Raw genomic sequence first — 16,606 nt, 5'->3', positions numbered from 1 at the left:
ACTGATCTGTGACATTTAGATTTACCAGGGAGCTGTATTGGAGGCTTTTTCCAAGGTCTCTTTCAGAAGGTGATGTACATCACAGGCGGTTCAAGTTCCTTCCACCCTTGCCTCTCAGGCCCTCTTCCTTTCATTTCTTAGCCTAGTCCTGAAAGTCACAAGGAGAACATTCTGTAAAATGGACCAGGTGTTGGTGGCTCTTTGCAGAATGGTACCAACGAAGATGAAAGGGCTCTTTCTGTTTCCCAGTGAGAGAGTCTTGGCCCTCATGCTTTACAGCATCATAATTACGTCACAACCAGGCAAGAAAATCAAATCACCTCCCACCAGATTTCCAGTGTTTTTCCACTAGGCGAACAGGGCAGGACGAGGACTTCTGAGAGGCTGAGCCCTCCCCAGTCCACCCAGCTGACGGACATGTGGCCTTGCTGTTGACTGTTTTCTCCAGGGAGGAGAGGGTGGGATCAGATTGAGGGAAGGAGGAGGAACCCTTCAGGGCTGTCTGTTTTTCTCTATCACCTCTTTCTCAAGAATGGACATTCCGTCCCTGCAAACTTCCTTCTTTGGAGGTCACTTGTCCTGTGGGGTCTTTGCCAAGGGTGAACAGAGCTGAGGCATGTCAGAGTTGGAAAGTCAACTCTAAATCCATGAGCTCCTTCTAGAGAACAGGACTTGTGTCTTCATCACTTTTGTGTCTCTAGCACTTGACACAGTGCTGAGCACACAGAATCTGTGAGGACAGTCTCTCAGTGGATGAGGGAGCTGCAGAATGACCCATCTGGTTTATCCTGACCTTCCTTTGCCACGGGGGATGTGATCTGTTAGTGCCCATTGGACTATGTGTTCCCAACTACAGATGGTGCCTCTGCACCTGTGGGCCAGCCCAGCACCAGGAGGGTGGGTAGATGAACAAATACCTACTCCCTCCACCCCAGCTGCTATGGTGGTGATGAGGCTTCTTCAGATGAGCTCTGGAGGCCTTTGCAGGGAGGGGCCTTACCCTGCCTTAAGCTGACAGGGGGAGTGGGTTTCTACCTCCATGAGTTAGGAGTGGAATGCAACTCATTAAAAAAAGAAAAGGAAAAACTGCATCAGCTTGCTCAAGGAAGATCTTGAGTCTCTTCTCTGCGACGAAGAGAAATTTAAAAATAACCTTATAGAGTGGGTATGTGATGTGGCCGTTTGTCACTTTTGACGTTTTTCATTTGCTGACTGCAGAGCGGTAATTCCTAGATGTGGTTTTGTGGTCTTCCCTGCTATCTTTCTCTGTGATCTCAAGGGTTGTCATGGGCTTGCCAAAAAGTTGCTTGAATTAAAAATTTAATTCACATATTTTTATTGATTTATGTATACCTCAGGCCCCATCTACTTGCAAAGATTTTTAAGGTGGCATCTAATAAAGGAGATATTGGTAAAGTTAAAATAGAGAAAGAAAAGGTTTTTTTTTTTTTTTTATGTAGGAAGAGAAAGCAAGAAGATATTTAATTGCTTTGACTGAGGATTCAGTCAGCACTTAGCTTCTTGGAGACCAAGGGAAAAAAATAGATTTGGCGAACCATGTAATGTATTTTGCAGCAGCAGCCTGTGGAGTCCGATGCCCTCGGCCACAGTTGTCGTGAGCATCTCGTGAGAGCTCAAACTCAGCTGGAGGCATCTGTGGCACATGGGAACCTGGGGTGAAGACGCCAGCCTCCTGCCTGGCTGGAGACCAGCTCTGGGAGACCCCTGGCTAGTCCCCACACCAGTGCCTCCAGCTGCAGTCTAGATTCTGTACCCTTATGTGGGTTTCACGATGTCCCTTGTCTGCCTGGCCCCTCTCAGGGCCCACTGCTGTGGTTCCTGGGCAGACACTGTTCCTCTGGGTCTCTCCCTTTCAGGGAGCTCAGTGGGCATGGGCATATTAAGGGCCATCTTTAGCTGAGCTCAGGAGGCCCAACTATTGATTATATTTAGCCCTCAAGGAACAGCAGCCCCCATCTTCCCATTTCCAGACTCCTTTCTGCTGTTTTCACCGTAACTTTTCAGAAGAGACCATTTTGTGACAGGTCAGAACTCATGCTCAGGGCTCTCCGTTGTCTGTCTTGCCCAGAACTGCCCTCTGCCCACTCTCCCTGTCAGTGGGTGCTGTTGTCTCATCGAGCTCTGCCGTCGTGATGGATGTGTGTGAACAAAGCCACTGAGTCCTGGGGCTGTCCTCACGTGGGGCTCAGCCCCTGCTTCCAGACTGGCGCCATCAGGACCTTGCCTGTCTGACCCCAGTCCTGGCCACAGACTGCCAGTGGACATTTCAGCTTCTTTCAGATAGGGTTGAAAAGCAATGAGGTTTCTTTGTTGAGATAATTTGTATTCGGAAGCCTGGGGGTCACCCAGTACTACTAGGGGCGTCCACTGAGCTTGGATTCCCACTGGGGCTCACTCCCCACCCAGGAGGTTTGAATCAGGTAGCCAGCTTGGAGGACAGTGGTCACAGCTCCACTCTGCTCACCCCGGGCTCTGCTGTGCCCCACCTCCTTGAAGGTCCCTCCCGCACCCTGCTGGTCAGGACACTTTATATTGGCTAGTATCTGGAGGCTTCCTGGAGCTTCCTGAGGAGGCTTCCCTGGGCTTTGTCCTACCTGCTGAGCCCCCCAGAGGAAGAAGATGGAATGAAAGGGATCCAGGCCCAGGCTTTCCTCACCTTTCCCTCATCCTTTACATTCTGGAACTGTTCTAGTCAAAGGGAGGAGTGGCGGCTACAGGCATCCTTTTTCAGGCCCCAGATTTAATGTCACTGCAGCTTTCTGTCAAAATCAGGCTCTTCATCTTGTTCTTGGGCAAGAGTTTCTCTGTGTATCTCTGGTAACACTGCCTTCCTTGCTCTGTGGTTACTTCTATATGCATCTTTTCTCTCATTCTAGGCCATGAGCTTCTTGAGGGTGGAGACCAAGCCTTTCATTTTTTTCTTTTTCCTCGTGAGTAATTGCTCAATAAATATATAATAAAGTGAATGGATCCTGAATTGGCTGGAAAGAATACCTTTTATTCTTTCAAGGAATATCTTTATTCTTACTACATCTGTTTTCTCCCACATACTTCAGATAACTCATGGCTGCCTTGCTCACCCTGCATCATTGTTAGGAAATACAGATGTGTCTTGCATCCCTGGAAAAAATGGTTTCAGTGCTGGCTCTGACTCCAGCCTTTCTGGAGCCAAGCCCGTTCCGTGCTCTGATTGGCTCTAGTGGGAGCCTGGCTGACCACGTCCCCAAGCAGCAGGGGCAGCCCCACAGCGCTGAGGAAACGTCTGTATCCATTTCTCCATGGGGCTTTTGTCTGGAGGCAAGAGGACTCATTATCAAAGTGTCTTGGGTTCCTGGAAGTAGATAGTAAGACGTGCTCATTTGTCCATCAGTCAGCAAATATTTACCGAGTATTGTCTGCTTGCCAGGCCTTGTGCCTGGGTTGGGGCTGCATTCATGAACAAAACAGATGTGGTCCCTACCCCATAGAGTTTGAATTCTAGCAAGGTCGACATAGAAACATTAGGCAAATTATTAACAGGAAAAAAGAAAAAAGTGTTCTGTGCCAAGCCAGAAGTTCTCAGAGCTCTCTCATGCTGTTACTGCAAACCGTGTCCGTCCAGGTCAGTCCTAGGGCTTACATTCATACCCATCATTTTCCCAGAAGCATTTCAGTCCCCGGCTCTCTCGTCAGTTCCTGGAGAAAGCCTTGGCATGTGCTCTAGAGCGGCTGCCAAGCACCTGGAACATCCCCACGTAGCGCGGGGGACTGTACTCAGGCTCTGACTCTCGGTGTGCCTGCTCTGGTCTTCAGTCTTTCCATCTGTAAAACGAGGGTTGTGGGGTCTGGGGCCCCACTGCTCAGGGTGAGCTCCACAGAAAACCAATCCTAGAGCATGTTCTGGAGAAAAGGATTTCATGAGGAGATAAGTTTGGGAAATTGAACCTTTTATGTAAATATATATATTTTATTCCCCTCTTCTCGATTCACAGAGCACAGTAAAGGCTCTGAGGAGTTCTGGAGTGCACACTCTGGCCTGGCTTTCTTGAGTGTAACTTTCTGAAACTTTAAAAATCATATCCCGTTTGTCACATGGCCCCTCCTTTGCCGAGGCTTTGAGACTCCGCAAGACCTGCTGGTCCGGAGACCCAGGGAGGCCCTGTTGCTCTAGTTCTCTGTAACCAGGGCGCTGGTGATGCTCTGGGTCAGAGGACAGAAGTTTGGTGTAGGGCAGCAGTTCCAGAGCTTGTAACATGGGGCACCCCTTCCTCTACCATTATCATGCCCGTGTCCAAGGAGACGGCTGACCAAATTTCCTGCAACGGATTCTGGAGACGTTTTAAGACACTCGCTGTTGGTGGCACTGCCTTGGAATCCACAATAATTTCTTAATTGGCCTCGGAACCATCAGCTCGCAAAACCCATCTGTCATGGGAGACTTGAGCAGTATTCAGCATTTCATTAATAATTCAGTGGACGAGCTTCCTCAGATGAAGGTCTTCCAACCCTTGGGACTCGCTTGTCTTCTGCCTCCAGAGATGTTCTGGGGAGAGTTCTCTGTTATGTTACAGATGTTAATGACTCAGGCAGTAGTACCTCCATGCTCTCCCAGAATCCCCAAAGCCTCATCAGTCAGAAGAGGGAAGATTGATACAGGTTAATCCCACTCTAGTTCTGTCAGCCAGCTCAGAGGGGTGGGTGGGCTTGCTGACAGAGAGGCCCTAGGGAGTGGATGCCAATGGCAGGCTTCAGGCAAGCCTCTTGTGCTTCGATGGGGGGTGGGCATTATCGATTGCAATAGACTCCTTCTTCTATCTGTAGCATCCCTAAGCATTTAGAAAAAAAATATGTAGAATCTTTTTTTTTTTTTTGGCAAGTTAAAGATACCTAAAAATATTGGTTGAATTCATTCTAGCTGATTAGATCTGATTCTCATTCCCATTTAGGAAAATTATAGAATGTCACAGCTGAATGGGAACACTCAAATCTTCTCATCCACCTCCTTCATTTTTCAGTGTAGGGAAATGAGACCAGAGGAAAGGGACTGTCAAGGTTACCCAGCTGGTTCGTGCAGAGCCTGGCTGGTACCCGGGCCTCCTGGCTCACAGCCCCATATCCTTTCCAGCATGTCACACACCCCGCCCTGAGCACAGTGAGCACAGTGCTCTTCTTGGAGTGCTGCAAGCAGTCGCAGGCACAGCAGTGTTGGGACACCAGATGCTCTTTTCCTTCTCCAGTGCTGTGACGCCAAGGGTCGCGCGGCTCTCCTGGCTGTCACGCTGGTGGGGCAGGTTTATGTGCCAGGACCCTCCTCCCTCCTTCTCTCAGCTCCCCTGCTAATTTGCGATGATTAGTGCTGGCTGTCACCTCTTCAAGGCCCCTCTCCCCTTGGAGGGACTTGCCTTCAGGGGAGTCGAGCCTGGCTGCTCAGGGGAAGTAGGGAGCAGCCCTCAGGAGCCAGCCCTTCACATCCTCTTGTGGGCTCTGCTCGGCCTGGCTGCCGGTGCTCAGCCAGGTGCTACTTCCTGGCTAGACACTGAGCTGGTTTTTCCACCTTCCCCTGGAGCCTGGGGAGAAGGGGCTGGAGCAGGGAGATCAGAGAGCCTCCCTTCCCAATCTGCACAGTGTAGGGGTGGAGTGGAGGATGATAAACAAGGGCCCAGGAGTCTTGAGTTTCTCAGGGACCTCAGGGCTAGAAGTGCCTTTGGAGATGACTGGGTCTTGCCCTCACTATTCATAGATGAGGAGCCTGGGGCCTGCAGAGGGGGCAGCCTTGTTTAAGTTCTCATAGTCAGTTGATGGCAGAACTGGGGTGTAGCTTAGGTTTCTACCCCATTTTTCATGGAGTCTCAGCTGCAGGCCTTCAGCCTTTCTAGTTTGAGGTGTCATTTTTCGGTGTATGATCAACATGTGTCAGCCCCAAATCCCAGCGATTAGAAAGTCCAGAGCAGGTTTAGGGACCAGAGAAGATGGAAGAGTGTGTTGGGCTGGGCAGCCAAGGGGTCTTCAAGGGCTATTCAGTAGAGGAGCAAATGGCCAGAGCATCTGTGCTCTGCAGGGTCTTGGGGAGGGTGTGCGGGCTCGTAGAAAGCAAAGGACCAGAACTGAGATGAACAGGGGGTCCTGAGGGCCTCTCTGTACCTGCTCTGATGCAGGGACCCAGACTTCCTTCACTTCCTCTCCGCACTAGAGGGAGCCCCTTCTTTCCTGTGCTTAGTTGCTCATCCATTAATGATACAGTTAATATTTATTGGTACACATCCTGGACCCAGGCACTGTGCTGAGCACTTTATATGGAATTGTTAGGGGAAGCGCACTGATTGAAACCGCCCACCCTGGCCAGGCACCATAGTAACCATTTGCATGAGTTGTTTTATGACAGGAGGTTCTGGTAAGGAACACAACTAATAAGCCTCCACCAACCGGAAGAGTTCGGGAAAGGTCAAAAGGGGACACCACATGTCCGATCACCTCCCAGAATCCTCTCTTGGCTGAACAAGGCGTGCACCACTAGGAAGGACTCTGAATCAGAATGATTGGCTAAGGACAACCCGGAAACTAATCCCATCACCATGAAACCTGAGACTGCAAGGCAGAGCTGTTCTCCTGGGTTCCCTTACCCTCCTGCTCTCCGCCCGGACGCCCTTTCCCAATAAAATCTCTTGCTTTGTCAGCACATGTGTCTCCTCGGACAATTCATTTCCAAGTGTTAGACAAGAGCCCAGTTTCAGGCCCTGGAAGGGGTCACCCTTCCTGCAACAGAATGTTATTGAATCCTCACAGCAGTTCTGTTCAATCCCCTATTTTCCAGATGAGAATGCTGAGGCGCATTGTCAACATGCTCATTCAAGGTCAGCCTTAGAGCCAGGAAGTAGTGGAGCCATGTTTCCATGCACAGTCTGAGGCTCTTTGCCAAGCTGTCCTTCTCTGTGGTCCATGAGGGTACATCTGGGCAGCAGAGGGGTGACAGAGGTATTCAGATGGAGGACACCCCAAGAGGAGGGAGCAGCAGCAGCAGCAAAGTGGGAGGGGTGAGGCCCTTCCCTGGACATCTAGGCTCTTCCCTTCTTGGAACAGATCACCCCCTTCCTGGGGCCTTGATGGAGGCCTTAGAAGATGGGGTAGAAACCTAAGCTTCTCACTTTCAGAGAGCAGGGAGAGACCTTGTGAGTTTTAACTGGAATCTGATCCTGGAGAAATCAGCAAGGGCCCTAGGCATCCCACAGGAATCCTGCAGACCCAGTGGGAGCTCCCCATCCCGGGGGGAGCCCAGGGGCAGGGTTGCACCCCACTGGTCCCGCCTGGGCCCCTCGGCTGGCCTTCTTTCCTTCAGCCAGAAACCCTCAGCCTTGTTGTTTCAACTGCATGGAGCAGGTTACCAGCTATTGTTCTTGGAAGCCTTTCTGTGATCTTAGGACCTTTGAGAAAAGAACAAACAGCTCAAAAAACCCAGGGTAGTTAAAAAATGTTTGTGATTTTTGTGCTGCATGGAACAAAAGAGGCATTCAAGAGACTCAGCATTGTTCCAGGGGAGCAGGGATGAAACGGCCCCTTCTCCCTTGGGAGCATCCAGCTGATGGCTGTGGAATGTCCTCAGACCATCTCCCGGTGGCAGGCTCCTCCTCTGTGCAGGGCCAGGGCTAGGGGCCCGTTTACTCTTGTCATCAGCTTTCATGCTCACTCAGTTTCCATCTAGTCCATTCGTTTCATCTCGTTGAGGAAAGCGGCTCAAAGTTATCACCCAGTCACCGTAGTTTCACATTAGTCACTAACTCCCCAGTCTCTTACTGGATACCTTCAACTGCCAGTCACACGGCAATCTAGTGTACGTAGTAATTTCCCCTTATTGGATCTGTATTTCTGTTTTGTTATGTGGAAACAATTTTTATTTTTATTGAAGGCAGAATTGAGATTCTAAGCAGGTAAGTGACCTGCCCGCCCGATATTACTCTGCTGATAACTAGCAGATTCCTGATGGACATAGTGCTCTTAAAACCCTAAGATTCCTCCTTCAAGAAACGAAATTTTGAAACCTACTGCCTCCACCTCTTGGGAAATTCTAAAATGCTGTGGACCCACTGTTGTTTTTATCCTTGATAGCTCTTTCTAAGATTGAGGCTCTAAAATACCAGGTCTCCCTAATTCTGAATTGGTTCATTTCTCCCATGGCAGCCTTGTGCCCACAGCCAGCCGATGAGCCTGGCATGCCCAGCGCACTTGCCCCCAGCCCTTCAGCAAGCAGCTGTAAGGGAGCCAAGGTGTGCATTGCCTTCTCCAGGACACACATCTTAATTGCCTCTCTCGATTCCTCCGGCCTTGCCCACGCCCGATTTAGTCTGTGCAGCCTTCCCTGTGTAAGTCAAGACCAGACAATTTCAGAGGGATGAGCTTGGGTCTGAGCCGGGAAGCTGGGTTGCAGTGATTTGTGTTGGAACACCAGTGGTGGGCTTCTTTCATGTTCTTCAGAGGAGGGCTCTTGGGGAATTGGAAGGGCTTTTGGAACTGCCTTCCTCCCCAACCTGCTCTGTATCTCCTTTAAGTTTTTTCTGCCAGAGATGGTGCAGAGTCATTCTTTTAGAGGGCTTGCGCACGTGGGTTTTTTGCTGGTATCCTGTCCGTCAGAATCCTCGGGCTTGACTGGAAGAGTAACAGCTTGAGCTGCCATCAGGAAATTCCTGAGATGTATGCTCAGCACCAGTCTGAAGAGCGGGGGATGTTTAGTCAAGATAAGAAAGAACCCAGGGGGGCATGATCCCTGTCTTCATGTAAGAGGAAATGTGCTTGTTCCTTATGGCTCCGGAAAGTGGGGCAGGGCTTAGACCAGAGAGTAGAAGCTTGGACAGGCTGACGATCACCATGATGTAAAGAGCAACTCATTAAAAAGCAGAGTTTTCAGAAAAAAATATATGTTGTCCAGGGCAGGGTGAATTTTCTGTCTCTGGAAATGCGGTGTTCCTCTGATGAGGAGGGGGGAATGACCCCCCAGGTGGGGAATGAGATAACCATTGCCCTTTACACCTACTGGCCTCTGATGGCGCCTTCCATGGTGGCCTTTGGGGACAGATGCCTGCAAGGACCGAGCAAATCTAGGACGTGGCTCTGGGAGGCTACCCAAAGGATGAAGAGGACCAGAGAAAGAGCAGGCCACTGGCCTCTCTGCCTACATGGGGCCTGTGCTTCTGGTCTTAGCCTTCATCTCTCTGGGTCGGAAGGATGGTAGTGGTGGTGATATTAACAAGGGCTTTGAAAAGACAGTCCTCTTCTATAGAAAAGAAAAGCTTAGTTTGTGTGCAGCTGAGCTCTTGTGACTTGTGGCTGTTCTAATGGGTTCTCTGGAGAGGGGAAAATATTATAACGTTTCATTTCCAGATTCACACCTTGCAGGCGGGGGCAGAAGTTTGCTGGAAACAGCAGTGTGGCAGAGTGGCAGGTCTGCCCTTCCAGCCGCTTGTGAGTTGGAAGCGTGGATGGAGGAGAGCAAGTACTCTTCGAACTGTGACCTTTTCATTCTTCATCATTCTTCAGTGCGGGAATGTGTGTGTGTGTGTGTGTGTGTGTGTCACACACTCATAGGGAGGACATAGGGAGAGATGCACTGGTTGTTTCATTTTTTGTTCCATTTCCCTGTGCGAACTCCACACTAAATAACTCATTTTAATAACTTGGAATTTTTCCACATTTTTATTTATGCTTATAAAAATTATACAGTTAAACCCACGCACATGAACACATAGAGTTGTGTACAAGATTTTTAAAAGAAATTGTTTTACAAAAATGGGACCATATTCATCACATTCACTGTCCACTGCTTTTCTCATTCATCAGTACTTAATAGAAAAATCCCTCCAAGTCAGCCAATATACCTCTTATTTCATCCTTTTTATTCCCTAGAAGGGATGGACTTTATTTTATTCAACCATTCTTTTATTGATCAGTATGCACTTTGTCTCCAGCTTTTTATTTACAAATAACTATCTCTATAAACATCCATAAGCTGCTTCCATAAACATCCTTGTATATGTGAACTACTGCTTTTATTTCCCATGGGGACATTCCCAAGAGTAAAAGTGCTGAGCTGAAGGGTGTGGTATTTTTATTTTTGATAGATGCTTCCAGAAGATGTTCCCCAAAATAGTTCTCATTCCCATTAGCAGGTGGGGAGAGTACCTGTCCCCCCTTCCCTACAGCATGAGTTGTTGCTTCCTTATCAGTGTTAGCCCTCTGATGGGTAGACAGTAATAGCTCACTGTTGTCTTGATTTTCATTTCTTTGGCTCCCGTTGAATCTGAGCATCCTTTCCTATGATTATCTGCCCTTTGCATTGTTCTGCCGTGAGTGGCCTCCTGAATCCTGGTGGGCAGGGACCAACAAGCCTGGGTCAGCTGGCAAGCATGGGTCTGTTTCCATAACAGCCGTCACCTGGTCCCGGGTGACAGTTGGCTCTTGGTGCCCTTCCTCCCCTCCCCCCTCTCCTCCCCAGCTCTCTCTCCCTGGCACAGGTTTTAGAGTCCACAGAAATGAGAAATTAAATCACGTTCTCCCAAAGGCCTCAGGGTAGGGTGAGGGGAAGCAGAAAACAGATCTGTCAGCAGTGAGAGCTGGCAGCCTGGTTAGTTGTTCCTTACCCCTGTGTGGCCCTGGGCTAGTTCCTCAACTTCTTGCTGATGTGAAATCTGCATCTGTGAAATAGGGAACAGACACACCTGGCACCTGGCAGTGCATCTGGAAGTAGTTCACATGCTGACTGATGCTTACAAAGCTTCAAGTCTGGCTACTCACAGTGTGGTCGGACCAGAAATGCAGAATCTTGGACCCTGGACCTACTGAATCAGAACCTGCATTTAAGTGAGGACCCCTGTCCCCAAGTGAAAGATGCACATTCAAGCTTGAGAAGCACTGGCTTAAAGCACCCTGATTAGAACTATGAGGGGGAAAAAATAGTAGCACTTGCCTAAAAATGTTGCTGCAATCTCAAGCTTTTTAGATGCATCAATCGGTCCAGTATAGTTTGGGGCTTCCATGGTAGCTCAGCTGGTACAGAAACCACCTGCAATGCAGGAGACCCTGGTTTCAATTCCTGGGTCAGGAAGATCCTCTGGAGAAGGGATAGGCTACCCACTCCAGTATTCTTGGGCTTCCGTGGTGGCTCAGATGGTAAAGAATCCACATGCAATGTGGGAGACCTGGGTTCAGTCCCTGGGTTCCGAAGATCCCCTGGAGGAGGGCAAGGCAACCCACTCCAGTATTCTTGCCTAGAGAATCCCTTGGATAGAGGAGCCTGGCAGGCCACAGTCCATGGGGTCACAAAGGCAGACATGACTGAGTGACTAAGCACAGCACAGCCTAGTATGGATTAAGCTCCTAATTAGCACACATTACTTCTCTTGACCTTGAGGTCTCTTAGTGATGTCACCTAACAGAATGCAACATCTCTCTCCCTTGGTGGCAGGGATGCCTCAGTGTAAGGAAACTCAGCACACTCAGACACAGTCCAGTTGGTTCTCCCTGTTGCTGAGCCTTCCAGGCACCCAGACCCAGCACTAATCAACAGCCCACTCCAGCATCCCAGCTCTGGGCCTGGCAGACACCAGATGCTTCAGCTGCCTTGACTCTCAGCCCCCTGTAGTGTTCTGTGTTCCCGGCTCCTCACCACTGGCCCTGTCATCAGCTCTCACCTTTTCCTCTTTGAGTCTGGCTGCAGGCTCCACTTCTCCAGTGTTCAGACCTTGTTTGTCACCCTCCAGGTAACTGAGCTCCAGTCCTGGCACTGACACACTTGCCTGTACCTTGCCCTGTCTCCCTCCCCACGGACATGCTCCCCCACTGCTCCTGTCCTCCCTGTCAGTTCCCAGGTGAGAACACCCAGGGCCTTCTCCTCAAGGTCCCCAGGGCACCGACTAGTCTGTCACTTGAGCCTTGTGATCCTCCTTTAAATAGCGACACTTTTAGGAGTGTTTCTACTATGTTTCCGTGGCATTTGAGTTTGCTTGGTTTATCCAGACGGTTTATCCACCAGGGGTCAGCGCTGGAAACAGAATCCACTCAAGATACTGTAAGCAGAAGGGGTTTAGTATTGGGAATTTGGTGCTTACAGCTTTGGTGGAGGGGCTGGAGGGCAGGCTCTAGACTGAGCCTTTTGAAAGACTTCTAGATCCCTATAGCTGCCAGCCTCACAGCTGTTTCTGGACTCTCCAAGAAGCTGAAGGATCTCAGCCCTAAGTTGTAGATGAGGCATTAGAGTTTGAACAAGAAGCTTTTTTGATACCCGGAAGCTCCAGCGTGATGGCTGGGCTTGGGGTGACCACCGTGACAGCAGGAGCTGTGTTCCCTCCACCGACATTGCATAGGCTTGCTGGCGAACCCTGACTTACGTGCAGACCACCAGCTGCTGGGGAGTCTGGGAAACATAGTCCCCACAGGCCTGATCTCCCGACAGGAGAGTGAGGAGGGGTTTTGGTGGGAGCCAAGCACACACCTACCTTAGACAGGTAGGATTTGACAGGTGGGCATGGACGTGAGTAGGGCATTCTGCACACACACTCCAGAATTCAGTGTCCACCCAGCCCCAGGGGGTGACATCACAGAGGCCAGACCCCGGGTTCCTCCCAGACTGGGCTGCAGCGGTATCGCCCCCTCTGTAGAGAACATTCTTCCCTCCCAAGGGATGGGTTTCCACCGGGCCTGCAAGGAGAGTTCCTTCATGTCTCTCTGCTTTTCTAAGCTCATAAGCCATTGCTGCTTTCCTGAGAGTTCCAAAAGCTTTATATTTTTTTATCAAGTTTTACCTGATTCTGGAGTGACAAGCTGGATGGAGATTCAGGAAGTGTGACTGAACTAAGTCGTGCTGGCTTCAGCATAAGATGGTTTTGTTTTGGGTCACTAGGATTCCGTGTCCAATCCTGGTCCTCGTTGTTAAACTGTAAAGGGAGGTTCTCCCAGCACTGTAGTTGGCAAGGACCTTTTCCTCTCATAACATGCTTGTAGAACATGAACGCTTGGGGGCTTTGCGGGGAGTGTGTTTTAGATGTCAGTGCACGTGTGCTCAAGCCGTGTCTGGCTCCCTGTGACCCCCATGGACCGTAGCCCGCCAGGCTTCTCTGTCCCTGGGATTTTCCAAGCAAGAATATAGGAGTGGGTTGCCATTCCCTTCTACACCTTAGGTGTCAGGGAAATGACAATGACTTGGGTCTCAAAGAGGCCCTGGGGGAGAACTCTGAGTTGGGGGTGTGAAGGCTGGAAGCAGCTTGTGCCTGAAAAACGTGTGCCTGGAGGCAGGGGCAATTTGAAATAGGGGTGAAGTGGAAATGCAGGATATCATGTGTCTGGACAGAGGCCTCTTGGCCTTCTCGCAAATCCTGACCCAGAACCTTATGCAAAGGAGGTGCTCAAAATGGTTTATTGATTACATGGAAGAAAATAAAAAGAGATTAGGTGTGGGTAGGAGTTGGGAGGCTGGTGATTCTCGGCTTCTCCCATCTCTTCAGGCAGGAATCATCCTGCAGGCGCTCTGTTTTGGGGGAAACGAGTTGGGGCAGCTGTTAGGGCTCCAGGTAGAGGAGAGAGGGTGGCTACTCCCATGGTTTTCCTGGGGAGCATTTGAAGTGGGGCACAGTTTCTGCAGGATGTTAAGTTACCAGCCTAATGGAGTAGAGTCCACAGGGAGTTCTCCAGGGATCCTCACCTTGATTCTGTAACTGAGTCTTGGATACGTTCTGAAATTTGGTCCCCAGGGGCTCTGGCATCTGAGCCCTTTGTGACGACCCAGTCACTGCAGCCAGACTGGATGCTCACACTCCCTTGTTGCTGTGCCAAGCACTTACCTTCTCATCTCTGCTTGTACTGCCCTGTCTCTGGGGAGGTTTCTCCTCACTTGCCTCCACCTTGAGAAACCCCTTCTGTCTTTCTCAGCCAGCTCAGTCACACCTGCTTCATGGCCTCTTGTGGCCATCAGCCGCAGGAGTCTGCTCTCGCCCTGTCTGAACCCCCAGAGCACTTTTTTTCTCTCCTCCTGGCCCTTGCCCCTTTCTGCCCATTCATTAGTCCTGTAGGTTTTAAGAATAGTTACCACCACTTTTTCTCACTTCAGCTGATGTGGTTTGCCAGTTTACCAATTGATAATAGCACCCACATCATTTGCACAACATTTATTCAGTGATAGTAATGCCAAGTAAACTGTGGAAGAAGTGAGTTCCAATGGCATTTAAAGCCCATCTTAGTGTATACTTGCCTATACAGCGTGCATGCTCTATTTGAAGCAAGCTTTCATCACTGGGGTGAGCAGATGATGTCTTATATTTACATAGTTTTTCCTGCAGAGGCATGGGATAAGGACACCGTACCTTCTATTTTAGATAGTTGTGTTTGTTTCTTTGAAAATTCTATTCTGTTGTAACAAGTAAGATCGCCCCAAGGTTCTCTAAGGCAGTGTGTATTTAAAGTCCATCAGTCATCCATACCAGCTTGAAGGGAGCAGAATTCCGTGGGACAATAAATGATTCAAGAATCACTACCAATAGTGGAGGGTGGGTGGCTAGAGATGGCACAATGAGGTTCAAACATGTTCACAATTAACATGTTCCTTACCGACTGCTCACAGTGACAGGGGCACCCTGTCATAAGAAACACCGGCACCATCCCACACCCACCCTCCAGAAGCACCCTGGCAGAGAGAGCTCATGGCCTCGCCAGCCCGGCCTGGCCTCTCCTCTCAGGCTCTCTGTCCCTGCCCCTCCTCCTCTTAGTCTCTCCTCTCCTCCCTCCCTTCCACCCTCAGCCTCCCCTCCCGCCACATGCATTTTTCTCTCTCTTTTGGTGTTATGAATTGAATTGTGGCCCCCCCCCCGCCGCACACACACAAATTCATACATTGCAGTCCTAACCGTCAGTGCCTTAGAATGTGACCTTATTTAAAAATAGGGTCATTACAGATGTAGTTAATTAAGGTGGGATCGGGAGGGTGCGCCCTAATACAATATGACTGATGTCCTTATCAAAAGGGGAAATCGGGACACAAACATACTCACGGGAGAGAGCACAGTGCGGAGACAGAGGCAGAGATGAGGGTTTGCTTCCACGAGCGAAGCACACCAGAGATGGCCAACAGACAGCCAGAAGCCAGGGGACAGGCAGCGAGCAGAGGGGCTCTCAGAGCCTCTAGGAGGAGCACCCCTGCTGGCACCCTGGTCTCAGAGCTCCAGCCTCTAGAACTGAGGAGCAAGAAATTTCTGGTGTTGATGCTAGTCAGTTTGTGGTACTTTGGTACAACAGCTTTAGAGAACCAGCACACATGCACACACGCACACTCGGGAGACCCTGGCCTGGCGATTATCACCTTCTCACAGCCTGTTCCTTGGCAGGGTGGAGAGCTGAACAGGAACTTCTTAGCTGTAATGAAAGTGACTGCGGGGGTGTTGGGCCTCGTTTGTGAAAGCACCATGCACACACCTTCCTTTTCAAAACTGTACTCCTGTTCAAGAGTGCATGCGTGCTAAATTGCTTCAATCGTGTCCAACTCTTTTTCCACCCTGTAGACCTAGTGGAGGTCTGTAAAAACAAAGGGAAAGGATCTGGTTAGGGTACAGAGAACACACATTTCATGGATAGATGGACTGTCATGATTTAAAATCCCCACTGTGCCATTTGCTAATTTATTTCACTTCCCTGAGACTTTGCTACTGTATTGATAGATTGGAAACAATAATAATACATTTGGGGTTGTTGTGGAAAATAAAGAAATTGCAGATAAAACTCTGGGTGTAATGCTTGATTTATAAGATGATAGCTGCCTTAATTATTATTATTGATAAAATGACTCTAACAGTAATGAAATGACTCTAACAGCATGGGATTTGCTTTGCTGAAATACCCTGTGTCTGTATGAGAAAGTGATTGTTATGTGTGTTATTCTTTATGGTTCATAGAGTTTTCCAGCTTTTTTACTTTGAATAAACAAGAAACTGTTTGTTTTCTTTTTTTAAAGAGGAAAAATGCTACTAAGTCTCGAATGAATAAAACAAGAGTTAAATTTAGCCATTTGATAACAGTTAAAGGTTTCTGAGAAAGGTTCCACTTATACCTAGTTCTTAGCATTTTTTCATGTCTTGCTCAGATGGCATGTTTTTGTAAATCTAGTGGCTTTCATTTCTAATTAATGTTTATGCCTGGTAGGTTTTAATATGTAGTTATATTTAGTAAAGAAAAACAAGGGTGGATGGAAGAGCAGTATGCTGTGGTTGGCCTGGCCCAGATCTGGCAACCGAACTGGAATCCCCTGCAGGCCTGTGAGTTGAGGGGCTAGGCTCCCCCACGGGTGGGACTGGGGTGAGGACGGCTGCTGAAGAGGTGGGGGAGGGATATTTTATCTTACTTCAGCTGGGACATAGTTTGATTTTGTGAGAGGTGAATGGCATTAGAGCTGTGTCACCAGATAGGGTTGTTTTTGTTTGTGGTGTGGCTGTGGAAGGCAGGCGGCGTAGAAGAAGAGGTCTGTTGTGCAGAACGTCATGGCTAAGGGTGACTTGTCCATGTAAAATGCGAGGTGGCCGTCTCTACTGCACTTGCCTCCTAGGACCAGGAGAGTTAAAGCACCATCTGAGCTTGATCATCA

The 16,606-nt window shown here is 49.3% G+C and overlaps 1 protein-coding gene across 16 annotated transcripts in view; it reads left to right on the top strand.

The window, feature by feature from the left end:
• The window catches only part of XXYLT1 (xyloside xylosyltransferase 1), a 174,678-nt gene that overhangs the window by 126,109 nt on the left and 31,963 nt on the right, over nucleotides 1–16,606 (top strand). For 2 of the 16 annotated variants that reach the window (XM_086399410.1, XM_086399352.1), the window contains one exon: nucleotides 6,383–6,679. The exons of the other annotated variants lie outside the window; for them this stretch is intronic. In XM_086399410.1, coding sequence (XP_086255536.1) covers nucleotides 6,383–6,395 — 13 coding nt within the window. In that variant the 3' untranslated portion in view covers nucleotides 6,396–6,679. Of the gene's footprint in view, nucleotides 1–6,382; nucleotides 6,680–16,606 lie in introns of those variants that run through there. 16 annotated transcript variants of the gene reach the window in all.

The sequence above is a fragment of the Bos grunniens genome, chromosome 1, assembly GCF_055505025.1.
Source record: "Bos grunniens cultivar Pamir isolate PY7600 chromosome 1, Bosgru_T2T1.0, whole genome shotgun sequence".
NCBI classification, from domain to species: Eukaryota; Metazoa; Chordata; class Mammalia; order Artiodactyla; family Bovidae; genus Bos; species Bos grunniens.
The sequence above is the reverse complement of the archived record's forward strand: the minus strand, read 5'-3'. Positions and strand labels throughout refer to the sequence as shown.